The sequence below is a fragment of the Arvicanthis niloticus genome, chromosome 18 (genome assembly GCF_011762505.2).
Source record: "Arvicanthis niloticus isolate mArvNil1 chromosome 18, mArvNil1.pat.X, whole genome shotgun sequence".
Lineage (NCBI taxonomy): Eukaryota > Metazoa > Chordata > Mammalia > Rodentia > Muridae > Arvicanthis > Arvicanthis niloticus.
Window position 1 is genome coordinate 50533974 of NC_047675.1, and position 19122 is coordinate 50553095.

Below are 19122 nucleotides of genomic sequence, written 5' to 3' on the forward strand. Positions count from 1 at the left end.
TTTCCCATGGCGTTAAGCGTTTTACGAACAGACTGCAGAATGTCTCGCCATGTAGACGTGCCACGATTCATGGAGCCCTCTTTATTGCACAGTCATGATTCACACTGTTTCCTCTGGACCACAGAGGCCGACGCCTGCTCATCATAGCCTCTGCTTCCCTAGGAAAACGGGCTGGACTATGAAGCTTGCCTGGTGGCTCAGTGTGACGCCCTGGTGGATGCCCTGACTCGGCAGAAAGCCAAGCTGCTCACCAAGGTGACCAAAGAGAGGGAGCACAAGCTGAAGGTGAGAACCGGGCGACCTCTTTCTCCACCCCTATTATATTGTTGGCACCCAACAGAGGACTGCACTGCCTTAAGCTGTGAGTTGGCCCGTCCAGTTACACTCAGGAGGCAGGGGAGTCTCCAAAGCCTGCAGCTGCCTTTGCTGCCTACAAATCAGCCTGTCCTCTCCCATTTGCTCTGGACTCCTGGGTCTGTTGGCAGGATGGGAGGTTGGGGGATCTTTGCTCATCTTGCCTAATGCATGGGACAGTGACAGAAACAGTCTGGCCTGGCTCAGGTCTTCAGACTCTGATATCTCATGCACCCATAATCAGCAATCTGTGTGGCCAGGAACTGCCACAGGGACATTTTCACATTTCTGCCAAGGAACATTGAGTCCTGTTTTTTATCTGGCATTAAGTTCTTGGCTTGGGCAAAGGCTCAGAATGCTCTGAAGTGGTTCCAAGGAGCTCTGTGCTAAAGGCATCTAACTCAATTAGCAGACACTATTTTTTTTTTCTTTTGGAGACGGTCTAGGGTTGCCCTTGCTGGCTTCAAACAGGTAGCCTAGGCTGGCTCAAACTTGATATGTAGCTGAAACTTAAAACTCCTGCTTCCACCTCCTGAGTGCTGGGATTCTAGGCACATACCTACTGTTTGTGCTTCAGTTTATTTGGTGCTTCGGGCATGCTAGAAGAAGCACTTTACCAACTGAGCTACATCCCCATGTCAGAAAACACTATTTTAATGTATCTGTTTTTCTGAGGTAGGGTCTTGCTATGTAGTCTTTGGTGGCTGCAAACTATGAAACTCAATATTTATCCCAGCCTTCCTGAGTACCACACCTGGCTCATAAAGCAGCACTTTAAAGAGAAAAGGTTGTGGGCTGGAGAGATGGCTCAGCAGTTAAGAGCGCTGACTGCTCTTGCAGAGGTCCTGAGTTCAAATCCCAGCAACCACATGGTGGCTCAAAACCATCTGTAATGAGATATGATGCCCTCTTATGGGGTGTCTAAAGACAGCTATGCCGGAGGGAGAGGGGAAGGGAAGGGGAAGAAATTCTTGAGAGAGAGAGAGAGAGCTCAGGAAGCTTTGCTGTACTGGAAGTGGGCCTGGTAATTCCCCAGGGGATGACTATTAAACGCAGGAGCAGAGTAGAGTGGCAGCTGAGGGTGGGGTGGCTCAACACTGCCCTTTCAAGCTCAGGCACCCACTCAAGAGCTGTAGCTATAACCCGTAGCTATAACCCGACTGCTTTTTTTCACAAGTGGGCTCTCTCTCTCTCTCTCTCTCTCTCTCTCTCTCTCTCTCTCCACTGCAGATGGTTTGGGACCAGATCAATCACTGCACTCTCAAGCTACGCCAGTCCACGGGCCTGATGGAATACTGCCTGGAGGTGATCAAGGAGGATGACCCCTCTGGGTTCCTGCAGGTGAGCATCCCTGTGGGACAATCACAGACCATGTCTGCTCTCCCTGAACCAGCTCGTGCTCTAGGCTGTGTTCCTCCCTGGTTAGGACTTGAACCCCTTTAGCTTCTCCTTTGCTCTGTGAGGACAGAATGCCTAGGCTGTCATCATGGCTCTGACCTTCCCTAGAAGAAACCCTAATTCTGCATCAGACATAAAGGAGAAGTGGGCAGGCATTTTTAGAGTCTCTGGGGACTAAGTGCCATGCTTCAGTATTCTTCCCAGTGGTGGGAAAACGGTCCATGTCAGTGAGCTGGAAAGACTGCACAGAGAGGAGAGGGGCAGAATCCACTCTCCCACAGAGAGGGTGCAGCCTTGTTGGGGACATTGCTCCAGCATTTAGGCTAACTCGAGGACATGCATTCCTAGAAACATGACATGTGTCTATCTACCTGTGGGAGAAGTGATGGGCCCCATCACTTACTCTCCAGAAAAGCACATGAGGGCTGAAGAGATGGCTTAGCATTTAAGAATACTTGTTGCCCTTGCAGAAGGTCCGGGTTTGGGTCCTAGCATCCACATGGTGATACCCAGTGATCCTTAACTCCAGTCTGAGTTAAGGATCCATGCTCTTGTCTAATCTCCTTGGGCACTAGGCACATACTTGGCACACAGACATGTGTGCAGGCAAAGCATCCATACACATAAGAGAAAAGGTAAGTCTAAGAAGAAAAAGAAGAGGAGAAAGAGAAAAAGAAGCAGAAGATGCATAGCATCCTGGCTCTTTGGGGACATCTGTGAAGGTCTTGGAAGCAGGATTTTGCAGCAAGGGAAGGCAGAGCCATAGGCAAGGCAGGGACTCGCAGAGGAAGCTGCAGAATAGCTGGGAGGAGACACAGCAGGAAGACATGGGCCTCAGAACTTGGGGACATGGGAAGTTCTTCCTTCACATGCCAGAACAAATTGCTAGTGTGTCTCACTTTGCAAAGTGAGAAGCTCGGCCAGACAGATGTATGACAGATATGTTTGTATATCTGAAAAAACACCATGACTTCATAACAGAGCTTTCCAACCCTAACACACACACACACACACACTAACATGCCTGTGTGGGTGAACTCTGGCTGAGACAACACAGCATGTCTAAGTGGTCAGGGGTCACTTAAGCTTGGTCATGGCTCGATGATGGTCCAGGCTCAGTCCACCTCCTCTTCCCTTCACTGAGCTATAGACAAAGCTGAGCCCTTCCCCACAAAGGCTGGCAGCTCTTCATCTGTGGACTCAACCCTTCTGTCTGTGCTCCCTTTAAGATCTCAGATGCCCTGATCAAGCGCGTGCAGACCTCACAGGAGCAGTGGGTCAAAGGTGCCCTGGAGCCCAAAGTATCTGCAGAATTTGACCTGACTCTGGACAGCGAGCCACTGCTGCAAGCCATCCACCAGCTAGATTTTGTCCAGATGAAATGTAAGGGTGAGCCATGATCGGACCTATTTAGTGGGGCTACCTCCCCAAGGGCCACACAGGCTAAGGGCAACTGGGTGGTGGTGACAGAGGCCAGTCACGCAGGATGGCAGAAGCAGGGATGAGGATCCTACGTCCTAACCAGGACAGGTGAGTGACAGCTAAACTCGAGCTGCCTTTTGTAGACCAAGGGTCAACGGAAGAAAGCAGAATGGACAGGGGTAGCATCCTCCTGTAATCTGAGCAAGAGGAGAAGAGGAAGAGGAGGAAGAAAAGGAGAGAGGGGAAAGGAGAAAAGTAATGGAGAGGAAGAGGAGGGAGAAAAGAAAAGGTAGGGGAGGAGGGAGGGGAGGGGGAAGGAGAGAAAGAAAGAGGAGGGGATGGGAGGAGGGAAGAGAAGGTGGGAGGAGAGGAGGGAGAGAGAGGAGGAGGGGTGGAGGAGAGAAGAAGAGGAGGGCAGGGAGGAGAGAAAGGAGGAGAGGGGAAGAGGGAAGAGGAGGAGGGAGGTCAGAAGGGAGGAGGAAGGAAGCAAATGATGAAGGGAAGAGGGCAAGAGAAGCTACAGGGAAGAACTTTGCAGGTGGCAGAGGGCAGGGCTGCCAGGGCCCCAAGGCAGGAACAAGCTTCTGTTTCAAGAACAGGAAAAGCAGGGTGGACAAGTGGAGGTCGGTAGGAGCTGGGTTCGGGGAGCTGACAGGGACCCACAGCCAAGGTCAGTGATACCCGAACAACAGCTTAGCTGATCCCAGAGCTTAGGACGGACGGACGGATGGACAAACCGACAGACCTGAGCTCCTGTCCTAGGCACCCTCTTCCCCAAGATGCCCAGGGCTCATTCAGAAGGGAAGGCAGGTAGTGCAGTGGGGGAGGGGATGACCATGTCGCTGAATTCAGGGCCATCCTGATACTCACTCCCATTCAAGTTGCACCTGGGCAAGGTTTGAAAATTCTACCTGCCCAGGTGTAAATGAAACACAATCCTATGGAGCAGGTGCCTGGCGGGGGTGGGGGGAGGGGCTTTGGCTGAGGAAGGTAGTCCTGGAAATTGGGGGCTCTGAGGCAAGAATCTTGGGGGTATAGGTCTTAATTTTAGGGTGTGGGAGGAATAAGCAGTGGCAAGGGTCTCCTTCAGCCAAGTAGAGGGAGGGATAGGCTGAAGCAGTTATATGCTCTTGACACAGACTCACCTTCCTGGGCATCAGCTAGCCCTGAAGAGACAATATGTTCATTCTGAGTGAAGATGAGACTTGCAGGTTTATAGACCAAGGTTTGGTTGGTTTTCCTTCTAAATCAGATCAGAGTGGCTCATGTCTCTGTTTAGACCCTCTTGAGCCTACGCAGAACTGGGATGTATATAGGTTCTCCTGTTTGGCTTTAGTGAGCTCAGAGCATGCCGGATTCAATTCCTCAGTCTATGGGTTAGCTACCCAGCCCTCTGAGGTCATGCCTGGTGCCATGGTCTAGTCCCCTGACCTTGCAAAGCTACCATCAAGGTTCCAACTCCCTGTGTACTTTGTTCCACCCTTCCTGTGACCTTTCTGTCACACCTGAGATGATCAACTTATACAAGATGAAAGATTTTTGGAGGTGTTAGTCTGTGATTGACCTGCCGCTTTGGTGAGGATGTTATGGCAGAGCCCATCCCCTCACGGAAGGAGAAAGAGGAAACAGCCAGGGTCTCACCGTCTCCTTCATGTGCACACCACCTATGTGACCATTAGTCCCCACCTCTTAAAGGCTTTACCATCTCCCTGTAGTGAGGTAGCAGGAACAAGCCTTTAACATGCAAATGTAGCTGCTTATATTCTAATGCTAATAGGATCCCCCAAAACTGTTTGCGGGAGAGGGTCTGCATGCAGCTTCTGGGAACCTGCCCCCAGTTAATTCTGATTGGTAAATAAAGATGCCAGCAGCCAATAGCTGTGGGGGAGAGACAGAGGCATGATTTAGGGTTCCCAGTCTTGGGACCCAGAGGAAGAGGAGAGAGGAGACTCCATGCCTTAGGAGTGTTCATGGCAGAGGTTGACACCATGCCTTAGTAGCCTGTGCCAGAGGAGAGAAGATAGTGGCCACGGAAGCATAAGAACGTACAGAAGGGAGAAGCAGAGCCGCCATGTAAGGCGGCCAAGAGAACAGGGCCCAGAGGGCTGCTCAACTGGGTAAGGAGCAGCCAAGACGAAACATAGAAATTAGTAAGTAGTAACTCCGAGTTATCACCAGCAGGAGGTAGATTCTAACAGCATGGAGCTTAGGCAGTTGCCCGGCTGTTGTGCTGTTTAAGGCATATCAAAATATAAAGGGTGTGTGTGTGTGTGTGTGTGTGTGTGTGTGTGTGTGTGTCTTTCATCTAGGAACATAAGTGGTCTAAGGTGGGAAGGAACCCACAACATTATAGTAATACTATATATACACTGGCCTTTGAGGGGCAATAAATCTGAGCCAAGCACCTCCATTCCCAGATCAAGTGTGAGTTACAGGCTGACTCTCACTTGGTTTCCTGCCATCTGCCATCTGAGCCCACACAAGTGGCTGTACACAGGCAGTATGGACCATGCTGAAGTCACTTGGTGTGCCACAAGGCCCAGGGGCCAACCTCAGGGCTCTTGGTGGGAAGATGGAAAGGAGGACTTCCTCGGGGCACAGGTCCCAAGGGTTTGCATGGCTTGGGGTGGCCTGGGGCCTGCAGGAGGGCTTCTGTGTGCTGACCAGAGTGATCCCTGTCACAGTGCCACCTGTACCCCTGCTGCAGCTGGAGAAGTGCTGCACCCGGAACAACAGCGTCACCCTGGCCTGGAGGACTCCACCCTTCACCCACAGCCCTGCTGACGGCTACATCCTGGAGCTAGATGACGGTGATGGAGGGCAGTTCCGGGTGAGCTAGCTGTTGCCGGTCAGGGTTGCTTTCCACAGAGGCCTGAGCTGCTGTCCTAAGAGAGCACCTTGACTACAAAGACAAAAAGAGTCTGCCAGCCTAGGCTCTTGGGAGATAGCACTTCCTTGGGAGATAACGGTGGTTGTGGCCACAGCCTGAGGGAGAAGAGTCTGTGTGAGCTGGCAACTCAGAGAGAGCACCACCTACATGTGTACTCTTTGTACAGGCTAGCCCACACCACACCTTCCTACCACACAATTCTTTCCTGGGCTTTCTCACGTCACCTTTAACCCACACAATCCTTTGCTGGGGTTTCTTTTTTAAATCTGGCTTTCTGGCTCTGACACCAGGGTGGCTGGGCCGGTTTCCTGTCTTGGCAGCACATGGTTCTGCAGTAGAAGGTGGTCTCTGGGTTCTCCCAAAACATGGCAAGCTGCTGGTTCCAGAAGACACACGAAAAGGGACGCTAGACAGGTGTGGTGGCTCCTGCCTGGAATTCCAGCACTGAGAGGCTAAGCGTCTGAGGCCAGCCTGGGCTATAGAGTAACATCTTGTTAGAACAAGCCAATACATACTGGGACTTAGTAGGACAGAGGGAGCCTGGAAGTGAGTGGGGAATGAAGTAAAACCCTAGAAAGTGAAAATGAAGATCCAGTGCAGGGAAGCTCACTATCTTAGAGAACCAGAAGCCAGCAGAGGCAGGGTCACAGAGCAGAAGGTGCTGATCTCAGGGGCAGGAGGCATGGCAGGCGTTCCCTTGGCTTCTGGCCATCTGATGGTGGAGGCAGAGCACTTTCAGGGAACATCCTAGGATAGCTTCACCCCTGCAGCCCCATCCTCCTGGTACCCCTGAGACAGAGGGGCCAGCAATTCGAGAGGACTGTGCAAAGCCCAGGCCCCAGGAGGGTAAGCAGCACAGGTTGGAACTTCTCTCATCGGGTCCTCCAGTTGGTGTGAAGGCACTTCTGCTCTTGATGTGTACCTCAGGGGAACTTCTGGAATCTCTGGGGCTGAGTGACTGTCCTTGCTCTTTCAGGAAGTGTACGTTGGCAAGGAGACGCTGTGCACCATTGACGGGCTTCACTTTAACAGCACCTACAATGCCAGAGTCAAAGCCTTCAACTCCTCAGGTGTTGGGCCCTACAGCAAGACTGTGGTCCTGCAGACCTCTGATGGTGAGCACTCCTCAGCAGTGCCATCCTGGGGATAGGGGCAGGGGGGGGGGAGAAGAAGCTAGCACCACCATTCAATGGTGCTTAAGATTTGTGTCCTTGGCCACCTCTTGTCTCCTCTTTGTGTTTCAATCTCCTGCTTACTAGGTGTGTGAATAGCCACTTCCTCTGTCACTTCTAACAGTGCCAGGATTGTTTTTTTGGGGAGGAGATAGTAGGAGTCAGAGCTCCAGGGAATGAACCTGGCTCTGGGGCCAATCGGCCTGTCTGTCTGTGCTCCTTAGCAAGCCTGGATCTATGGAAGGGAAACTGTAGAACGGGGGTGGGGGTGGGTGGGGGGGTGGGGAAATGCTTCTATTGCTGTGACAAAGACTATGACCAAAATCAACCTGGGGAGGAAAGGATTTATTTCATCTTACAACTCTTATCTCACACAACATCACCGACAGAAGTCAGGGCAGGAACTGAAACAGAGGCCATGGAGGGCTGCTCACTGGCTTGCTCCTCACTGCTTGCTCAGCCTGCTTTCTGATAGAACTCAGCACCACCTGCCTAGGAGAGGCACTGCCCACAGTGGACTGCTCCCCCCCCAATCAATCATGAGTCAGGACAATTCCCTCCTAGACTTGCCTATGGGCAAATCTTATAGAGGCATTTTCTGAATCTAGATCCCCTCCCAGATGTCTGTCAAGTTGACAAACACCAATCAGCACAAAGTATGACTGTGTACATGTGAGTGTGTGAGTGCGTGTGTATCCCACATAGACCACCAGCCTCAATGAGTCGACTCTGATAGAAGTAAGTCTGTCAGTCTCCTTGGCTATACAGAAAAATTTAGGTTGTGTTGGGAGAAAGTTGGGGGGAGAAGCGGGGAGGAAATGGAGAGATTCTTGAGCCTGCTCTTTTGACCTTCTTCCTTTCCAGTGGCCTGGTTCACTTTTGACCCCAACTCTGGCCACCGGGACATCATCTTATCTAATGACAACCAGACAGCCACCTGCAGCAGCTACGATGACCGGGTGGTGCTAGGCACAGCTGCATTCTCCAAAGGTGTACACTACTGGGAGCTGCACGTGGACCGGTATGACAACCACCCGGACCCAGCCTTCGGGGTGGCCAGGGCCAGTGTGGTCAAGGACATGATGCTGGGCAAGGATGACAAGGCCTGGGCCATGTACGTGGACAACAACCGCAGCTGGTTCATGCACTGTAACTCCCACACCAACAGGTGCGTGCTCCCTGCCCTCCACGGATTCAGGGGTGGGGACAAGCATCTTGTAGACCCTTTGCTTGTCCCCAGATGTTGGGAAAGGAGCGGTTTCTAGGCACTTTGTTCTGTAGTGCCTAGGGAGGTTAGAGAAAGACTGGGAGAAGTCAACCATTTGCCTGTGGCATAACCGAAAGTACTTTGATGGGGTGGGGTGCAGTTCCGGAGCGGTAGCTCTCCACTCCCCTCCCCCCGGGCCCCAACTGGCCTCTCAGAGGCTTTCTGCTGAGAGCTTAATTTGTGGTTTTCTTACTGGTTTCGGTCCAGTTTTCCCTGCAACCATCGTGCTAAGCCCGAGTCACTGCACAGAGCTAATAGGATGCTTGTTTCCCACAGAGGGAGCAGAAGTCATTGGCACAGCTGCTGGTTTGCCTGGAATGACCCTGGCACTGCCCCCAGGGAGAGAGTAAAGAACCCCAGTCTCAAGGAGCTGACCTCACTGGGCTCCCCAGCAGGCTTGTTCTGCCCCCAGAGCTCCTCTGTTCTTGTTGCTCTTCCAAGCAGCTCTGACTGCTTTGTTTACAATGAGTAACCCAGCTTCTCTCCCAGGAAAGCCAGGTCTAGTTTGGCCGGGAACTTGCCTGAGGACCTACCTGACCACTGTCTTCTCACTGGTAATGTCCTCTGCTCCAAAGGATTATGGGAGGGGCAGCAGCTAGACTCTCAAGCTGGTCCATAGAACTTACCAGGCACTGCAGGTTAACCAAGTAAAATAATCTGGCCAGGTACTGCAGACTAAGTGATAAGGTCAGCCAGATGATGCAGGCCGACCAGGCGATATGGATTTATTCTACCAGGTGACCTCTCTCCACCTCTACCCACAAAGGGTCCAAGACCACCCTGGCCTACCAGTTCCATGCCTGTGTGTTTGAGCAAGCCCAGTACGTAGACAGTCTGATGGCGGCAGTAATAACCTCAAGCATGCACTGGGTGCTTGTTACAGTAGGATGTGCGGATACCGAGCGCTCTCAAGTTTTACAAAAGCCCTGTTTCTGTTGCAGGCTATGAGGCAGGGTTAGACAGGCAGGACTTCACTCAGACATGGGGAGAATGAAAGGCACTGTGGGATTCAGAGGGGACCCAAATGGAGGACACCATGGTGGAAACCCCTCAATACCCAGGGCAGAAGCTGCCATAGTCCCCAAATACTCTGGAGCCCTTGCTAGCCAGCCCATTGGCTTCCCAATAAAGGACCATAAGAAACACAACGGCTAAAAGGCAGCAGAGGGAGGAGCTACATCTGTTTGCACTCCTCCAGTGTCTCTAATTCGGAGGAGGTGGGCGTGTAAAAGCTTCCTCAGAAGCCAGACCCTGCTCCCAGACTGACCTTGATCCTAGGGGGCGGGTTCATAAGAAAGCCGGCAGGTCAGACTTATTACTACTGCCACCTGGTGGCCGGCATTAGAATTGCACCAACTGCCCAGTGTGTTGGACGCTTTTTCACCTGGCCCTAAGGCAGGAACAGCATGCTTCTGGTCCGCCCACCAGGTCCTACTAAAAAATTTATGTCAGGATCACTTCTCACCTCTGCCCCTGGCTAAATTCCAAGCAGGGACTCAGTTTCCTCCCAGGCTGAGCAAGGTAATGTCAAGGGAGCCCTTAGTTAATGAAGGGAAAGTCTCTGAAGGGCACAGAAGGTGTAAGGCAGTCTTCCAGGTCCTTCACTTAAGGCTCCTCCCCACTCAAAGACAGATTTTTACCATCCCAGAAATGCCACAGTCCCGACATTGGTCAAGCATTCCAAAAACTAGAGCGGTCACCCGTGGAGTGCTATCTGAGACAGAGAACCTGATTCCCAGTTCTGCATGCCTCTCCAGCACACGCTGTCAGTTCCCTGGGATGGTTCTGGGCAAGGGAACTAAAGGGACATGTCCTTTCAAATGTCTCTGGGCCTTGGTATCTGCAGCTCCATCAGGCTCAGGATCATCACAGGACTACAAATGGAAAGATGACCACGTCTCTTCTGTGCCCTTGCTCGGTACCCTGTGGTTTCAGGGGGCATCCACTTAGCCATAATCCCATTCCCTGGTGTGTAAGTCTCAGATGCTGTGATAAGAAGGGGATGAGTAGCCTTGGCCCTTTAGGACTGCCTACTCTCGTGGCACACACACACACACACACACACACACACACGCACACATGTGCACACACACTTGGAGGCTAGTTTTGAATGAAGGTGTTCTCAACATCCTCTGGGGTGTCCTGAGTTACTGTCACGCCATGATCTGGGTGTGGTGACAGGTTTTCCTGGCTTATCTTCCCAGGACCGAAGGCGGTGTATGCAAAGGGGCCACTGTGGGCGTGCTGCTAGACCTGAACAAGCACACTCTGACCTTCTTCATCAACGGGCAACAGCAGGGTCCCACGGCCTTCAGCCACGTGGACGGGGTCTTCATGCCTGCCCTCAGCCTCAACCGAAACGTGCAGGTACCCACAGAGTCACAGCTGCCCTGCCCAGACCCGGCCACTTCTCTGCTTCCTGAACAACGAGTACTGTAATGAGAACTGGCCACCTCGTTCATCAGATAGGCAGTCTGCCTGCTAGCCTCTGGGCATCGTGTGTGTTTGTGGTTGGGGGTCCTAAGTACCGTACTTACTTCCCCCGTGGTCACTTGGAGCAAACGGGCTCCGCGGGGCTCCTAGAAAGAGCAAGATCTCAGTGTCCCAGGGGAATGGATGGCACAGGCGCTCCTGACACGGGCCAGATTTTGCTTCTAACAGATTCCTTCTGTCCCTGGAGCTATCAAGGGACCTGTCATGCGTCTACTGCCCTGCAACTGGTCCCACAACAGTCCAGTGTTGGTTACTTGAAAGGAAGATTTGAGGGTCACAGTGTGAGTTGGAAGAGACAGCAGCAGGCAGAGACTGCAGAGACTGCGAGAAGCAGAACCTCTCTGCTGCTGGGCTCCGCGGCTCTAGCCAAGCAGGGAACCCAGCTGCTCATCACCGTAGCTCCCGTTATGAGGCAGGAAAGCACAAGGTGCCATGGGCCCTAGCAATGTGGGGAGAACAGATGAGTAAGAAAATCTGCAGCACGAGTTCTCCCGCACTTATTCGAGTTCTCCCGCACTTATTCGCGGTGCTGCCTCCGTGCTCTCCAGCCCTTTGTTCCTGCGCCTCTATCTCCTCCGTCTCAAGCCTCTTCCTCCTGTGTTGGGGGCGGGGCGTGCATACTGCGCAAGCTCTCTGCCACCGAGCCAACCCCTGCTGGTTTCATCTTTTCCAGGTCACCCTGCACACAGGACTGGAGGTGCCAACAAACCTAGGACGGCCAAAGCTATCAGGCAACTAGCCTGGTGGCTCCCGCTGCCTAGCTGGCCGCGATGGAGGACCTCACGGAGGACCAGGGCATAACAGAAAGTCCTGGGTGCCAGCAGCCAGCAGACATCTGAAGATACTTTCTAGGGGGAATTGAGAATGAACGAGATGCGAGCCACATGACCATACTGTGGCCACCTATGTCAGGAGTGGCCTTTCACCTCCATGCTACAGGGCTATGGCCCCTAGGGTGCACTCAAGACCGTGCTCCAGATGGACATCTTTTGTTTCCGGCTTATGTTTGAAAACTTTGTTTTCCTCTTAAGGTTTTTTTTATTATTGTTGTTGTTTGTTTGTTTTTTGTTTTTTTCCCTGGAGGAAGAGAAGAAGGCAGACTTCGAGACTGGTATCCCAGGATGGATAGGCGCTGTGATGTTACTCCATGCCTGCGTGTAACCAACCAATTGCTAGGACTCTGCTCCTTCTGGAGTCCCAGACTGGCAGCTTGTTACCTCTGCAGGGAGAAACTGACCTCGAGCTTCTGGGATGTACAGTTTTCAATATACTGCGAACTAATTCGGAAGGGACATTAATCATTAATAATCTGCTAGGACCCTTCAGAAAAGCTTCCTTAGGGTCTGTATTATTACCCATGTGCTGTCGCTTGCTCTCTCTCTCTCTCTCTCTCTCTCTCTCTCTCTCTCTCTCTCTCTCTCTCTCACACACACACACACACACACACACACACACACACAATTACATTTTATTCATCCAGTTCTTAGTTATGAACGGAAACACTGGAATCCAAGACAATGACACATCTTTGCACAGTGGTTATTTTTTCTAGAATCTGCTTCCACAGAAATTGACGGACATATATCTGCACTGCCTTCCTAGGCTAGGCCTTGAGCACAGGAAGACCTTGCATCGCAGTGAGCCCTTATGGCTTCACCCAATGCCCTCTTTGAAGCATCAAGAACCTGAGAAGCGCCCCCTGGTGGTAACAGGGGCTGCTCTGTCACGATGAGACAGATGAGGCCCCAGAGAAAGGCTGAAACTAGATGGCGACACCCTACAACTTCTCTTTCCACACGAGCCAGGTTCCCCTGGGAAGCAGCTGAGTCTTCCTTCTCCCCAACAGCACTGCCCTTGCCTGGGAGCCCCACACAGAGTCATCCTGCCTTCAGGCCCTGTGTGCTCACTTCCTGTCTCCTGCAGTCTCCAGCTCTGCCTGGTAGCAACCTTGTTCAATCCCTTGGAAAAAATTCATTTCGTCGGGCGTTTCGTTTTACACAGAAAAAATGACTTGCCTGCCAGCTGGGCTGTTTTTATCTGATGTACCTGCACGCCGACCCCAACTGTGCTTCCTCCTCAGACTCTGTGCTCAGGCCCTGCACCGGTTCCCAAGTACCCACTACTGGGCTGCACAGACCCGCCAGTCCTACCTCAAAATTCTTTCTCGTGGCCCCTCCCTTGTTTCCTCAAATACTCCGATGTCAACAGGAGCCGTTCAGCACTGCGCAGCCTCCACACTGGCCCCTGGAGCCATCTTCATGGCGCAGGGCCTCTCTAGACTCTCTTCCTGCTAAATGGTCTCCGGCTCACTGCTCCATCTAGAGTCCTCAGAGCAGCTACAGGACCCGGCCACCGTATCTTCCATTGCCCAGCAGCTTCGGTTGTCCCCTTCCTACAGCGCTGTTCACAGCCACAGCTCTGGAAGGGAGAGACAGGTACTTCAAAGGGAAGAACATGGAGGAGCCTCTGCCTTCCTGGACCCAGGAAGCCAAGGGTAGCCATGGTCAGGGGTGGTGGTGGTGGTCCAGGTATTTGGTTGTCTTGTGGAAGAGAGAAACCCGAAACCCTGGAGTAAGAACAGGTCAGAATGGCTGGCCACTGGGGATCTCTCAGAGTCTGGGCCAGTCACCTTCCTGGGGAGCAGGAGTCGCTTGAGCAGACCTGCACCTGTGGGTGGCTTTGGGGAGATAAGAAGGTGGCCATAATCCCAGGTGACTTTTGTTTTATTTTGTTTTGGTGCTGGAGAACCCAACCTTGGCCTTGCACATGTCAGGAAAGTGCTCTACCACTGAGCCACCAGCTCTTCAGGAGACCACTTTTCTTCCCTCTCCTCCCCCGTCCTCCTCCTCTTCCTTTTCTTCCTTCTCCCTCCTTCTCTCCTCTTCCTCCTCCTCCTCCTCTTCCTCCTCCATCCCCTCTTCCTCCTTTTTCTTCTTGTTTTGTTTGAGACATAAGTCTCACACTGTAGCCCAGGCTGGCCTGGAATTCACTATACAGCTCAGGCTAGCCTTGAACTCACAGCCGTCCTCCTGCCTCAGCCTCCTGAGTACTGGAATTACAGAGGTGAGCACCACACCCAATTCAGGTGACCTTTTTAAAGAGGTTCCCTGAAGTTGAGCAAGAGAGGACCAGCTTCCCCCCCCCCCCCCCAGCAGAGTAAGTGGGCAGGGCTAACTGTCTCCCTTTGCTCACTAGAGCCCAGAAGCAATATGCTGGTGCCAGCCCTGCACAGCTCTCCCCTGCCGCCTCTCCCCTTCCTTCTGCACAGGGCTCCTTTCAGGGACAAGAATGCAAAGAGGAGAGCAGGGTGGGGTAGTGCCTCACGCTTGGGGTTTGAGGCAATCAGGACAAATGGCAAGGCCCTGGAATTCCGAGTGGAGTGGCGGAGGGATCATGGGGTTCTATCACATGGAGCCCTTAGCAGCTGGCACTGAGGTGTCACTGCTGTATATAAATGATATCGGTATAAGGCCTTCCTTGGTGAGCCACTGTGGAGGAACTCGGGGTAAGTCTGTCAAATGTCTGCAAGAAAGAAACTCAGCTCTGGAGCCTATTCTCTGGGTGGGTCAGTGAATGCCAATCCCTCCTGAATGAATGTCCTTGACAAGTACCCACCCTCCACAGAGCACCTCTTAACTCACACCAGGACAGCCGCGTCCTCAGTGCAGGCTTTTCCTCCTCTGTCCTGACTGAGAACATAGTACCAACCTTGGCAGTCTCACACTCTATGTGATCCAGGCTGTTACCTTCAGATCTTTATGTGCTCTGTGGTTCCAAAATGTCCTTAGCTGCCCTGTAGCCCAAAGGAATCCAGAGCCAGGAAGCAATACGCTGATAGCAGAGTGAGCCCTGAAACATGGGAAGCCCTGTGAGAGATGGGAGTGGGGGGGTTGCCCACTTCACCGAGCCCTTTCTTTTGTTAAAGGTGCCCTAACCCCTCTCAGGTCAGGACCCGAGTGCGGTGACCACGTGCCCGTACCTTCCCCAGAGGCAGCATGTCAGCCTTCATTCTGTGAGTGAAAGGCTTGCTCCTTGACTGAGACATGATTCACTCTATGCAGGTGGTCTGGGTTTGCCTTTCACTAGGCTGTTACCGGTCCCTATGGCCTGTTGCAGAGATGAAGGGGGTGGATAAATCATTTGGGGATCTCAAAGAAGGACACCATCACAGGACTGTGAGAATGAACCCAGGGCTTTCTCTGGGGCCCGAGTGCTGGAGAGCATTAAGCACCCCTGGTCTCCACTTTCCAGATGCCAAGAGCACCTCCAGTTAGTGTGACAACCCCAAATACCTCAAGGCATCCAGATACCCCCTTGGGACTGACCTGGATCTGGATCGTGCCGATTCATTGGATGTTGACATTCATAGTGTTGGTGGGTACCCTTTCCTGCGTCACATAGGTCTGTCCCAAAGCCATTGGCCTAGTGTTAACCCAACCTAAGAATTCTTCACAGGTCTTCACAGGGCTCACATGTCTGCCAACCCCCACCTCCATCCTTGCAAAGGAGAACTTCCCTTTTCTTGGCCAAAGTTTACTGTCAGGAACAAGGACATCTTTAATGGATTTGGGGCCCTCAAGGAGTTAAAGAATTCTTACATATACCATTAAAAGACTTTCAAAGTCCACACTATTCCTGGGAACTCTGGTACCCCAGGAAAAGCAGGTTGTAACTGCCAGTCTGGTATGGGCTCCTGGCTGAAGGGGGTCCTGACAGCTGAGGGAAAGCGGCTTGAGGTATGACCAGAGACCAGAGTGTAGAGTATCTCTCACCACTTACCTCTTAAGCTGGCTTTGGTGTTGGCTCATGGCCTGCGTGGGATGAATCTCCTAACTGTTCTGTGCCTCAGTATCCCTACCTGCAAGAGGACTGGTCATACTAACCTACCTCCTTTCTGTATTGCGTGGATCACAGAACAGTCTCAACAATAAGGTCTAGCCTGGGTGATTGTTAGTGTCCTCTCAGCACGATATCTTCACCCAAGCTTCCTGTGACCAGGGCAGTATTTTTCACATTTCTGCCTGGCATTTCAGACAGTCCTCGTGACCACAGCAAGTACACTTCATTAGTGGAGAGCCTGGGTTAGTTAGAATAATGTTCCAGGGCCTCGGATGGTCCAAACCTGTCAGCAGCCTGCTCCTGAATGCTAAAGTCATCTGCATGTGGTTTCCCCTGAGCCAAGAACACATGTTAGCCAGCCCTTTGCCTCCTGTTCCTTCAGCTCTGGTCTCTAGGAATCCCCCTAGCTATGGCGTTTGACTTTTGTTTTCCAACAGTGGGGATGGCTTTGGAAGTCACCTGAGAGTGTTACCACACGCAGCTGAACTAGGCCCTCGAGGGGATGGCTGGTCACAAGTCAATTTTAGACAACTGCTGCCAGGATCTCCTGGCATAAGTTAAGAAGGGTGGGAGCCTTACCTTCTCCATGAACAGGGCTGAACTCAGTGGGAGAAGCTGGGACCCAGATCTAGGTGACATGTTTTCCTGGAGTGGTGATGCTCACTGGGAGCTCAGTCGTCAGCTCAACTCTGTGAAAGGTCCCAAAGTCGGAGGGCTAGAGGGGGGCCCTGGGCACCATTGGGCACAGCTGTGAGCAGAGGCTACACAGGCCCTGAGAAAGCTGCAGGAGCTACAGGAGTGGCCTGTGGTGGCCCTTCCAACTCAAAGCCCCAGGAGACTGGACTTCCTAAGCACCCCACTTTCTCAGCGCCAGCGGAGAGTGGGGTGCAGACGCAACAGAAAACGTGAATGCATGATATAGAATCGCTGCCTTTGCACTGCACGGCACTGAGCATGAACGGTGTGTGTACAATGTTGGCGAAGGAATTTAACAGAAACAGAAAGCTGTGTACTGTTGTTTGGCCCGTTTTCCCGCCCTCTCCTTGCCTTCTCTCCCCACTCTCCCTACCGAATCGATTCTGTCCCCCAGTGGTTGGTATTTGATGGCAGCTCTTGGTCCTGTGGCTGTTTATGTCTCGCTGAAAACGCGGAGGGGCGGGTGGGCAGTGGTAATTAGGAAAGTAATTTTTTTCTAATTTTTGTAGAGCTATCCACAAGCGTTTGTATTTTTTGAATTGCAAACACCGTGTTTTCTGGTCCTTGGGGGTTGGTTGAACTTCCTGTATTACTTTTTGGAAAACTTGAGTTTTACCACATTCTTAAACAGATTTGAAATAAATTCTTTTGACACTGCCAACAACTGGAAGACAGATGTGCTCTGTGGTCTCTGGTGAGGGGCCACTTCTGAATTTCCACAGACTGACCCTGGCAGACTACTTGGTCAGCTCCTAAAACTCACAGTAAAGATATAGTTTCAAATTACAAAGCACCATTTTCCACAGTGAAATGATAGTTCCATTTAAAAATGCATATTTGTGTGTTTGTGTGTGCGTGTGTACACATGCACGTGCATATATGTAGAAGTTGTAGGTCACCTCAAGTGTTCTTCTGATGCTGTCCACTTTTCTTTTTTGAGATGGGTCCCTTTAAAAAATTTTTTTTCCAAGACAGGGTCTCTCTGTATAGCATTGGCTGTCTCGGAGCTTGCTCTGTAGACTAGGCTGGCCCGGAACCCACAGAGATCTGCCTGCCTCTGCCTCCCAAGAGCTGGGATCAAAGATATGCACCACCACTGGCCAAGAGACAGGTTTGTTTGTTTGTTTGTTTGAATGGGTCTTGCTCTTGAAAATCCAGCTAGACTGGCTGGGCCACAAGCCCCAGGACTCTACCTGTCTCTGTCTACACACTGTTGGAATCCTCAGTGCACCCTGTTCTCCGTGTAGGCTCCATGGCTCACACGGAGGTCCTTATGCTTCCATGGCAAGCGCTACCACCTGAGGCAGCTCTCTCATCACAGACTCATTTTTACAGAAATCAAGAAGACTGGGGATATCTAAGAGTCCTGATAGGGTTATGCCAGGTACAGTGGTACACTTGTAATATCATTACTTGAGCAGGCTCAAGACCAGCCTGTTCTAGATGGTGACACCCAGTCTTGGAAACAAGAGATAAATCCATGAAGACCTGACCTGGGCTCCAGAACAGCTCTGAGAAAGCATTCCAAGATGAGCATCAGGGATAACACATGTCCTTCAGCGGTGTGGCCTGGAGCATTACATCTGCCCGGGATGTCCTTCCTTGTGCTGTGATATTTTAAATTTTTACTTTTTTGAGACAGGGACTCACTGTGTAACCCTTGATGGTCTGGAATCCCCTATGTACACTAGACTGACTTTGAACTCAATGGAGATCTGTCTGCCTTGGCCTCGTGAGTGCTGGGATTAAAGGCCTGTACCACCTTTAAGTAGCTCTCTTCTGTCCAATTGTTCCTAAGACTAGTGAATGAGGCTTAGTAGGTGGGGTGGGGTGGCTGTAGGTTGTGTTTTGGGGGAGGCAAGCTCTCAAGGGAGGGAAGGTTGGAGCTTATTTCCCAGGAGTGGTCTTGGAAGGAAGCAGGACCCAACAAGGGAGTTATTAAGACCCAATAAAAAGCTGAGCACAGTGGCTTATTCCTGTAATTTTATCACTCAGGAGGCTGAGGAAGAGGGTCACTGTGAGTTTGAGGCCAGCCTGAGCTATCTAGTAAAACCCAGGCCATCTTTAGCTACAGAGTGAGAAACTCGGTCTCAAAAACAAAACAAAACAAAACAAAACAAACAAACAAACAAAAAACCCAAACCCAAAGCAAAACAGAAAGGCATAACAGAGCCCTGCCTTTCTCATCCACCCCTGGCTCTCTGAAGACTGCAGGTCCCTGTGGCTCTTCCCGGCTCTCCAAGGTCTGGACAGTCCAGCTCTGTCCTGACTCCCCATGTTATTCCAGCTGCCCACTGACATGTCGGTCTCTGTGGTCCTCATGTTCACCATGAGACTTCAGTGCCCAGCATGAACCCCCAGGGTGAAGCACAAATTAATAACTGAGTGAGTCTGTGAAGACCGGGCCAGAGTTGCTGCCCCCGTGAAACCTGCTCAGACACTTGCAGCTGAGCTCGACGGAGAAGAGACACATAGCAAGCTTTGACATTATGATTACTGAGCTTACTTGGGAAATATTAGGTTATGTGAGAGTAGGAAGACAGAATGAGGGGCTGGAGAGATGGCTCAGCAGTTAAGAATGCTGGCTGCTC

The 19122-nt window shown here is 51.8% G+C and overlaps 1 protein-coding gene across 2 annotated transcripts in view; it reads left to right on the top strand.

Annotated features, from left to right (window-relative positions):
• The window catches only part of Trim67 (tripartite motif containing 67), a 42293-nt gene extending 23994 nt beyond the window's left edge, over positions 1–18299 (top strand). The window contains exons 3-10 of one of the 2 annotated variants that reach the window (XM_034522619.2): positions 163–285; positions 1585–1695; positions 2982–3141; positions 5859–6004; positions 7041–7179; positions 8101–8404; positions 10708–10870; positions 11670–18299. In XM_034522619.2, the coding sequence (XP_034378510.1) occupies positions 163–285; positions 1585–1695; positions 2982–3141; positions 5859–6004; positions 7041–7179; positions 8101–8404; positions 10708–10870; positions 11670–11735 (1212 nt within the window). In that variant the 3' untranslated portion in view covers positions 11736–18299. The remainder of the gene's footprint in view (positions 1–162; positions 286–1584; positions 1696–2981; positions 3142–5858; positions 6005–7040; positions 7180–8100; positions 8405–10707; positions 10871–11669) is intronic. The other variant, XM_034522620.2, reaches the window with a different exon arrangement.
• The last annotated feature ends 823 nt before the right edge of the window (positions 18300–19122 follow it).